The sequence below is a fragment of the Formica exsecta genome, unplaced genomic scaffold (genome assembly GCF_003651465.1).
Source record: "Formica exsecta isolate Colony F162 unplaced genomic scaffold, ASM365146v1 scaffold318, whole genome shotgun sequence".
NCBI lineage: Eukaryota > Metazoa > Arthropoda > Insecta > Hymenoptera > Formicidae > Formica > Formica exsecta.
Genome location: NW_021850434.1, coordinates 341,479 through 352,082, shown reverse-complemented (window position 1 = coordinate 352,082; position 10,604 = coordinate 341,479). Strand labels below are relative to the sequence as shown.

The 10,604-nt window shown below is 32.0% G+C and overlaps 2 protein-coding genes across 7 annotated transcripts in view; both read left to right on the top strand.

The window, feature by feature from the left end:
• Nucleotides 1-5,990, top strand: part of LOC115238007 — a 17,032-nt gene extending 11,042 nt beyond the window's left edge. For 3 of the 4 annotated variants that reach the window (XM_029811479.1, XM_029811478.1, XM_029811481.1), the window contains exons 4-7: nt 215-241; nt 2,369-2,608; nt 2,738-2,995; nt 3,099-5,990. In XM_029811479.1, coding sequence (XP_029667339.1) covers nt 215-241; nt 2,369-2,608; nt 2,738-2,995; nt 3,099-3,294 — 721 coding nt within the window. In that variant the 3' untranslated portion in view covers nt 3,295-5,990. The remainder of the gene's footprint in view (nt 1-214; nt 242-2,368; nt 2,609-2,737; nt 2,996-3,098) is intronic. The other variant, XM_029811480.1, reaches the window with a different exon arrangement.
• A 629-nt stretch (nt 5,991-6,619) lies between these two features.
• LOC115238011 (ubiquitin-conjugating enzyme E2 Q2) overlaps nt 6,620-10,604 on the top strand; it is a 7,660-nt gene continuing 3,675 nt past the window's right edge. The window contains exons 1-6 of one of the 3 annotated variants that reach the window (XR_003884419.1): nt 6,620-6,929; nt 7,943-8,290; nt 8,370-8,529; nt 8,666-8,817; nt 8,940-9,237; nt 9,316-9,408. Coding sequence is in view for 1 of the 3 variants with exons in the window: in XM_029811492.1 (XP_029667352.1) it covers nt 6,768-6,929; nt 7,943-8,290; nt 8,370-8,529; nt 8,666-8,817; nt 8,940-9,237; nt 9,316-9,347 (1,152 nt within the window). In the remaining 2 variants the exon portion in view is untranslated. Of the gene's footprint in view, nt 6,930-7,942; nt 8,291-8,369; nt 8,530-8,665; nt 8,818-8,939; nt 9,238-9,315; nt 9,886-10,604 lie in introns of those variants that run through there. The other 2 variants (XR_003884418.1, XM_029811492.1) reach the window with 2 other exon arrangements.

Sequence of the window (10,604 nt, the reverse complement as noted above, 5' to 3'; positions counted from 1 at the left end):
TATATATTAAAATAAATATATGAAGAAGAGAATTTCTTATTCTTTGTAAACAGCACATTAAGCATGAAATATCGATCTCATTACTGCCATATATATGTTTATACCAGCTTGAAAAATTGTGTTATATATAAAGTATAATTATTTGTTATATGTAGAGTATCTGCACTATAGCTTTCTGCATTTGTACATACAACGTATTTTTGTTTTTATATAGTTATCCCACCTATGGGAAGGATGATTGGTGAGTCCTTCTAAAATATACTATAGTCGTATAGATTATCATAAGGAATAAGATAGCATGTACAAATTTATATCAAGCTGATTTATACAGAGATAAAATTCTAATATTAATACTTATAATTAATCTATATGACTGTCTTTAAAGCTTCTTTGCGTGATAAATACATTGATTCAGTTGTAAATCTTTGCTTTTAATAATATATTTATTAATATTATCAGAAGTAACTAAGAGAAAAATCATGCAGTTTTTATGATAGAGAAGCAGAAAGCTGCATAAACTTTCTTAGTTACTTGATGCATACACTTATCATGTAATATGTGATATATATACACATACTTAATATTTTATAATGCTTATCACAGTGCTGTCAACATGAATAGAATAGTCTTAGTATCCAAATATGCAGGTAACTAAGCCAAGAACGTTTGCCCGTCATCTAAAATGATTTAGTAATCGAATGATTTTTACATTCGGGTAAAAATTGGACGAGTGTCCATTAGTTCCTCGATACAAATAAGGAAAACGGCAGTATCATATTCACTCGATAATTTCATGAGAAATAATATCATTACCTATAATTACACATTATTTTATATATATAATTACAAGGCATATATTCCAATGTACATTATTTTATAATATCCAAAAGTGCTTGGGTAATATTTAAAATAATAGTGTTGACAGCACTATCATAAATTTTTTTATAAAATTAATGAATATCTTTATATATTGTATATAAACTGCTTTTATATAAATCGACTCTAATAATATTTTGACATTTTTCATGATTTGAGTACAAAAAAATGTATTTATAAATTTAATTATTCGTGTTTAAATGTGTTGTAATTTATATAAATGGATATATATATATATATATGAAAAAGTTAGAGATTGTGCTAGCTAATATATTAGCTAATATTAGCTAATATATTAGCAAGCACAATCTCTTTAACTTTTTCCACGTTTTCATGATCTCGCGTCATCTTCGATGTCTCCTCGGCCTTCCTGAAAGCGTTTGTACCATTCATAAACTCGTGGTTGTGACATAGTATCGTCGCCAAACGCCTTCTTTAACATTTTGAAAGTTTCGCTGCACTTAATTCCGTTTTTAACAAAAAATTTCAAACAAACTCTGATCCGACATTTCGCCACACAAAAAATCGCCGATCACACTGAAGTACGTCTTGCTCATTCGCTCGCCAAACACAAACTAAGCGTCGTAGCTGCCTGAAAATTGACACGTACGTCACTGGCAGTGCTACTAACACACACACAAAGAATCAACTCGATAGACAAGATACAGCGCACGCAATTTGAAAATTCTCGTTACTTTTTGATCACACCTCGTATACTTGGGTCGTTCACGTCAAAACCGAAATTTAATTTTTAAACAGGTAAAGAGACAAAATTATGACTAGTAAAGAACATTTATTTTTCAACATAATCTCCATTTACATCACGACATTTTTGCCATCGATGTATCAATGCGTTAATACCGGCAGAATAGAAGGATTTGTTTGAAGGATGTCTGAACCACTGTAGCACATACGTTTTAAGCTCATCTTCTGACCGAAAGCGCCTACCGCCCAAATGTTACTTCAAGGGACCAAGCAAATGGAAATCTAAATGTTTGCAGTTTTTTCCTGTTTTTCTGGGAGATGTGTGTTACAATGTGTGTTAAAGTGGTTCAGACGTCAGGACAATTTCTTTCATTCTGTCGGTGTTAACGCACTTGATACGTCGATAGGAAAAATGCTGTGATATAAATAAAGATTACGTTGAAAAATAAATGTTCTTTACTGGTTATAATTTTGTCTCTTTACCTGCCTAAAAATTAAATTCCGGTTTTGATGTGAACGATCCAAATACAAATTCTATATTGTTCCTAATCATGTGTATATAAATTCTATATTGTTTCTTATGTTGCAATATATTGAGCACTTTATTGATTTAAATGAATAGAAGATAAAGAAACAACACAAAAAAAGTATGCATTTATTTTCATTACTATTCATTACTAAAGAGGCTAAAGACTTTAATAGAATAAAAATAAATAGCGTAATAAAATTAAAATAACTATTATTCTACAAAATAATCAAAAATAATGTAATAAATTTTCTATTTCAGGGTGACCACTACATATACAACACCTACATTAGGTGTACCTAATGCAGTCACAGCAAGTACATATCCACAGATGCTTGGCTTGAGCGAACAAGTCCAAGCTTTAATGCCAGTACATACATCAGCATCAACTTTATTACATCCGCAAAGACACACACCATCTGTACATAACACATCTCATGTAAAATATCCACCTCCCTTAATACCAGTCAACGGTAGCAGCGGTAGCAGCAGCAGTTCCAGGTATATATTAGAGTTTATCATTATTTTACAGGAATCGAATGAATAGACATGTGATTAACAGGAATTTTTGTTGTAACATTTATCTGCTCTATTTGATTATCACATTCTCATATTTAAGTAATTTTTCAGGGATACCCGAGGGAGAAAACCATTAATACCGATATCAGAAACACATATGTCACCTTGCCATGTACAACCTTACCAAATACAGAAAGCGCTAGTTGAAGAAAAAATGGTACCCTGCATCAACTTCAAACCTTACATCTACACTGAATTGTTAATGACACTTCCCGATTTTATTTCCAACTTTTTTCCTGCCTGTGACATCGAGAGTTGTAAACAAGTCCTTACAGACGTTCTACAAATAGACTTATATCAAGGAAATAGGTAAGATTATATTTGGAACACAATATATTCTCTCCATAATATGTTCTATACTACTGCAAAAGGAAAAGTATATAATTAATATTAATTAATATTTATTTTACAGACTACAAATGCAGATGTTAATGGACGCAGGCAAATGTTCTTCGCTAGTTGAAAATCTACCTTTGATCCAAGTTAGGAGTGTAATGAAATACATGCCGCAATTCAAATATATGTTTAATAGAGGAGATATGGTCATGCCTTCCCCAGCTCATTCGTCCGAAGAGCACCCTGCCAAAAAGCGTCAACGTACCAGCTAGGATTGGCTACAGCCTTACTGGCCTACTTACGATTATTATCATTCGGCGTTCTAAATAAGCCGATAACACGTCGATTTGCGTATTTAACATCGTTGTGATACGCCCGCGAGATATTTAAATAAAAGATTATATTTCGTGTGTGATACGCAACAAAAAGTACACACATCCGACGATTCAAGTTTATGTACAGTGACAGCAGAGAGCTATTTCTTTCTCCAAAATGTATTTACTGAAAAGAATGTGACTGTAAATAAAACTGAGACATGTAAATTTAGAATATTATGGTTGACAATTAAGATCTGCTTTTTGTTTATTTTATTTTGTTCAAAATCTGCTATAATGTGCGAAATACTACATTGTCGCAGGACACAAATAGACTTAAGAGAGGAAGAGAGCATTCTTATTTTTAAATTAAATATATCCTATCATTCCACATATATATATACATGCACGTATATAAACATGCGCGTGCAATATATAAAATACACATTACTTTATTTCTACCTCTTTGCAACATTAAAAAAATAGTAATCTTTTAGACTTTCCATTTTTCATAGTGTTCTTGTTACATGTCAATATATTGTTTATTTTATGAGTTTTATTTTAAAAAGAAATTCGGAGAAAGAAAATGCTATTGTCCAATTTACAGATGGACATGACGTGCTATGGAGTTATTCAAAATGAATAACCTATTTTGCATATTAAACATATATCAATAAAAAGCGAAAAATGGAAGTAATGCTTCTTCAAGTTCCTAGCTATTACTAGTACGTATTACGATAACTAGCTGCAAGCTAATTTAAAAATGTTAATTCATTTATTCATTGTGAGTTTTTATACCATTTTCATAAAATTTTGTTTAATGAAAGCATTACTGTACGTAATGCCGAACAATTTTTTTCGTTTCAATTGTTTAACAAATACACTGTATACAGGAGAGTGTGATAGACGTATCAAATGAAATGATAAAGTGAAACAAATGTCTACTTAATGTGAAAAGATTGCAGTAAGCAATATCTCGTGGACTACATTTATGAAAGATGAATAATATATAAAAATGACATTTCCACAAATCGTTAAAAAAAAGTAAAATTGACACATTCTGTTTGTTTCTATATTTTAATATTTATATTTATGAATAGTATTTCTCAATATATTGCTGCTGCATCTTCCTGATATTCATATTGTAAATTTTTGCTTTAAGACAATTAATTTTATTATTTAAAAATTTTTCGAAATTTGTTACACAGTTACATTTACATTTTTGTACCTATACTCAGTATTTGTTGAGGATAAGTATCTCATGATAGGGTTAGCGTGAAATTTGTCACATATGATTCAAATAGAAATATAAAAAATATATATAAAATTTTGCGAGAGACAGAAAGAGAAACAATATTTATTCACGTTAAATGTGTTGTACACATCGAGAATATTATAACAAATCTATTTGATCAAGATTTTAGAAAAAATGTTTAAAAACAATAAATGTGTGGTAGAATTAAGTCCAATGCAATTATGCTCAAAGTTAAAGCCAGATTCAGTTGTGACCGTTTCACGCTTAACCCATTTCATATACATATTAAATTTGTGTATGCATTTGAAAATATCCAAGCTGCAACATGTATAGAAGACTATTAAAACGTACGTAGAGCGTAACTGTGAAGGAAAATGCAATGACATTCAAGCGATGAAAAAATCTATTTAATATTCGAAAACACATTGAAATAGTCTTCCATTTTGATCCATAATGCGTTACGAGAATCAAATTTTGCTTTAAGTTTAATAAATTATTTCAGAACATTATCAATGCACACATTATTAATGAGTCTTCGATAATTGTCGTTTATTTTCACTTATAATAATAGAATGCAAAACGCAATAGTGCCCTACGTTTTGGGACAATGTATAAGATGCTATTTTATCTCTTCTCGATGTGGGACAGAGGTTTAAATAGTTATTATCGACCGGCTATATATACTTTCGTCACTCACTAACTTTAGCGTTAAGAAATCTCTAAAAAAAATGTACATGGCAAACACAAGTGTATATAAAGAGATAATTATAACGACTGATTCACGTCGAACGTGAATCTTCCACACAAAAAAACAGAAATTGTTCGTATATCCTGTCGTAATATCAATATATTTCATCATTTATAAAGAATATTTTGTTGGCTCACCATTTTTAAAAGATCTTATTATTGCTATTGAGATTGTAGAAAAAAAATTCGAAAATCACAAACACACAATTTACGGTTATTATTTAAATAAAAATATTTGAGCGATAAAATATTTCATTTAATTTTGATACATATAGCTTTTTATTTAATTTAGTTTCTGTAATATTCGATATTATGTACGTACACAACAGATTTATGATTATCAAAAATACCATATATGGAATTTTATATCTTTTACCTCATTTTTACAGATAAGAGTAAGTTTGATGCGATTATAAAACAATGCTATATTTTGCAGAAAGAGATATAGGACTGCATATGTATATATGTAGCAAAGAATAGTACATGTTGATTTTACGTCATAATTCTTTAGTGCAGCAAGAAATGTTTATAGAATTTCTTGAATTATTTTAACATGAATGCATACCAATTTTATTTTATTTTACATATCTATGTTATACGCGTTGCATTCTTCTTAAAAAACAAAAAAAAAAAAGAGAAAAAAAAAGAAAAACGCAAGAGACAAATCCATGTCCCCGAACGCGTTTAGAATATAATTATTTTTAATATATTAGATTAGCATCTTTTTTTGTTAACATCTGTTAAAATAATATGTATTATACTTTATTATATATACGCTATCGTTTGTACATATAGGATATAAGAGAAATAGAGCTATACTAGATATTTCAAATAAATTCATGATACAATCAATGGAAACGAATTTTCTTAGCGTCAGACGTGCACTCATCATGCGCATACATATTTCAAGCGTTTCCCCTATTTTTTACTTTTTATATTCTCCTGGATTTGGTCAAGAGATTTATTTTTTCGTTTCTATATCCAGCATCTCATTTTGACTCTTTGAAAAAAATTAAATAATATATATAGAATTATTTAATTATACGTACGTGGACTCTGTTAATATTATATTTAATAAGAAATAAGAATTAGGACACACGTTTATGTTATAAAAAGAGAAGAAATTTCGTCTTTTGAATTCGTTACGCGCGTTGACCTATCTTCAACTTTTGCCGCACTCGCACCGGAAGTACGTCACGCACGACGTTTTGAGAAACGGCAACGCGATGGCGCCATCGACGACGAAGTATAACGAGCTCGCACGAGACTGGCCGAAATACTTAGTCGCAGTCGCCATTTTGTCGGGTAGTCATCGGGATCATCGTGTCTCTCTCACGTCGGGTATTTCGTCCGTATTTCGTTCGGGCGAAGTAAAACTAGCCGTCGAATTTGGATACCCGATAGCTCTGCTCGTAACGTCACCCCGCAAATGGCTTGTCTGAACACTCTCAAGCAGGAAATCAAAACGCTCGAATCCGTCTTCCCCAAGAGCCATGAGAGGTTTCAGATAATGTCTGCGAGCGTGGACGAGCTCAGCTGCAGATTCGTCGGTAAAAATGGGAAGAAGTACGAAATACACGCCAATATCACAGTAAGTGTAACACGCGCGCGCGTACGAATGAAAGTACGCGAGTGTGCTTTGAACGATCATTAACTCGTTGTGTGCGTGCGTACGTGCATTCGTTCGTTCGTTGCTTCGTTCATTTCGTCCGTTCACTCGTTCCGAATAGACACTCGCTTGGTGTCTGATCCGGACGTATAAGGACAAAGAAACAATACTCTCGATATTGCTTGGTGTTAGACAACAAGACACGCGATCGACGATACTTCGATATCACGGCGTTTTTATTATTTCCTTTTCACGCGATAGCTCGATCATTTCGACGCTGTTGCAATTGATTTTTTTTTTTTTCCTAATATCGTAGGATGAGAATCTTCATTAGTGGATTAATAGCGTGATAAAGATTGATGCTAGGATGATAGTACAGTCCTTTTTCGCAAAGGATAATGTCGTTTTTTTAACAGTCTTATCAAAATTGTTTTGACACAATGTCAGACGAACGCAGAGAGAAAGAGAGAGAGAGAGAGAGAGAGTGAGATAGAGAGGGAGAAACAGACAGACAGACAGACAGACAAAGAAGATTCGTTTTCAAATATCGTACGATGTTTCGTATTTCATTAATTCCGTATCGAATGCAATTTAATAACAAATAGCAACGAGAGTTTGATTTTTTCTTACAACGCGAGAGACGTAACGAGAGTGACTTATGTGTGCATGTGTATGCACGATGTCAGCACGAAGAATATTGCAATCAAGCGCAATCCTTTTGTAATGTGTATTGTCTGTACGTTATTCTTGTAGATATTTCAGCATTTTTCGTGCATCATTTACTGATTATACGGTAGAGGTCGGTGTGTTCATATTTCTTTGTGTATATGTGTGTTAAATGGATGTAAACGTGCGCGCTTGAGTGTATATGTGAGAGACAGTCTGTGTTCAAACTGTGTTAAAACTGTTTTGTCTTTTTGCTTTTATATTTTAATATGATTTCTACCGTTGTATGACACATAAGAGCTGTATTAATATTAACAATGTTAATGCAGGAAACCTATCCTTCAACACCACCGGTCTGGTTCGCCGAATCCGAAGAGACTAGTGTTACAAACGCTGTACAAATTTTAAGTAACACAACGGGCCGCGACAACCACGTAATCAACCAAGTTGGAATTCTTTTGAAAGAATTATGCAGATTACATTCGTTACCAGAACCGCCGGATGTCGAAAGACTCAGGACTGCTTTGGATCCTTTACGTTTAGGAGGACCAAACGAAGCTGTGGCACAAAGGATGGACGCCGAAGATATAGATGATATTGATGAAGATGAAGAGAGTGAGACTGAAGAAGACTTACACTTGGATATGGATGAAGGAGACGCTAACGCTAAGAGTAAGGTAAAGAAGGATAAGCTTACGACACTGATCTAATACACAACTGCTACCGTTGTTATGATCTTAATGTTCAATGCTACAGAGCGAAGAAATGGATTTGGAACATCTTGCAACATTGGAAAGGTTGAGACAGAATCAGAGACAAGATTATTTGAAAGGATCTGTTTGTGGAAGTGTGCAAGCTACTGATAGACTCATGAAAGAACTACGTGATATATATCGAAGTGACAGTTTTAAAAAAGGTATATTTTTTTTAAATTTTGGAAGAGAGATTTTATATATGTGTACACATACACACATAATTAAACTATGTTTTAATAAGCATTATATTTAGTACACATATATATGTGTATATAAAACTTTTTCCATTCTTTCCAGGCATGTATAGCATAGAACTAGTAAATGACAGTTTATATGAATGGAATATCAGGTTGATGTGTGTAGATCCTGATTCACCACTTCATAGCGATCTCATTCTTTTAAAAGAGAAAGAAGGCAAAGACAGTATTCTTCTCAATATGCTTTTCAAGGTATTTTGTTATATATATATCTTATTACAATAATAAGCTTAAATTTGTATATATTAGCTTGTAGTTTTGAGCAACTTTGTGAATCTTTTAACTATGTTAGGTGTTGTAATTTTCTATCACAGGAAACCTATCCATTTGAACCTCCATTTGTAAGAGTTGTACATCCCATCATTTCTGGTGGTTATGTTCTTGTGGGAGGTGCTATTTGTATGGAACTTCTTACAAAACAGGGATGGAGTTCGGCATATACGGTAGAAGCTGTTATAATGCAGATTTCAGCGACATTAGTGAAGGGAAAAGCACGAATACAGTTCCAAGGATCAGGTGGTGCTGGAAAAGTGTGTGGCGGACAAGGCCAATATAGTTTGGCGCGTGCCCAACAGTCATTCAAGTCTCTTGTACAAATACACGAAAAAAATGGTAAGAATTTACTTATTTTTTTATGCTATACTTAATATATATATTATAAATATATATTTTCACATTGACATCTGGCAGGTTGGTTTACACCCCCAAAAGAGGATGGCTAATGAACAGCGATTACAAAGAACCGGAAATATGAAACATGCTTACAACTGAGACTTTAATTCGGTGTGTGCCCAACAAGTAATTGTTATGATAATGATTTGATACACAAACACAACAGTAACTAGGTAACTTAAGATACTAAATTAATCTATTGTACAATTCCTTTGATGGCTAAAAAAGCTGCCGTATACACTTTGGTTGCGTATCCATATATTTTCGGTCACTAGCTGTAGGTCGCGAGTTGTATCAGTAAATGTAAGATATCATTTCACTTGAAATTGATTCTTATGTTTTGAGGAAAAATCCCACAATTATATTATACTATATAGTAATTATTATATATATAATAATTATGAAGAGTAATTATTATTATATATAGTAATTTTAGTACTCTTTGAAGATACATATGTTGTACGTGCGAAACAGTATATTCTGAAAAATGCGTTTGCGCAATCGTGCTTCCTGTCTTTTTAGCGGGAGGAGATTATGTGTGGTTAGCATTATAAATTAATAATAATGCTGAAGAGATTTTTAAGTGTTTCTTTTATTGTTTTATCATTTTTTAAGCATTATTATTTTTTTTTTTTTCTTATAAAACAATGGTTATTCTCTGTGCAATTTGATTGATATATATATAAGCAACAAGTAAAAGTAATGGTAGTGAAAATGCATCTCCAAGGAAAAGGATACCGTTTTTTTTCTCATTGAAATTTTCCGTCAGATATCTCGTAAGGAATATCCAAATTATGCAAACGCACAACCAAAGCATTTTTCGGCAAACTAATTGGAAATAAAATGACTAAATGTGTAGAATATAAGTGTAGCTTTTCATTAGGAGGCTCTAGAGAGTACAATCATAGAAATGACAAAAGTTTCTGCAAACTTTTTAGACTTGCAATTAAATGTGTTTCGTACAACTAATTTTATCTACATTAATCAAGTCAGATTTTTGACACGAGAAGCGATATTTTTTTACATTCGGCAAATGTAGCATATTTTGTAGTATTAATAGATTAGGTAAAATGTAGAATCATATATTATATACAGCTTATATTGTATACGGCACAGTATAATTAATATAAATATTTATCTTTTGCATAGAAAATAAGGATGAGGCAGATATCTAATATATAAATGATAATAGAAACACATGTTTTCTTTCTTAAAATAGTAAATATTGCAAAAGTTTGTGTTAGTCTTTTCTTTGCAATATTATCACGGAATGTGGCTTATAACTTTCTATAATATATTTATATATA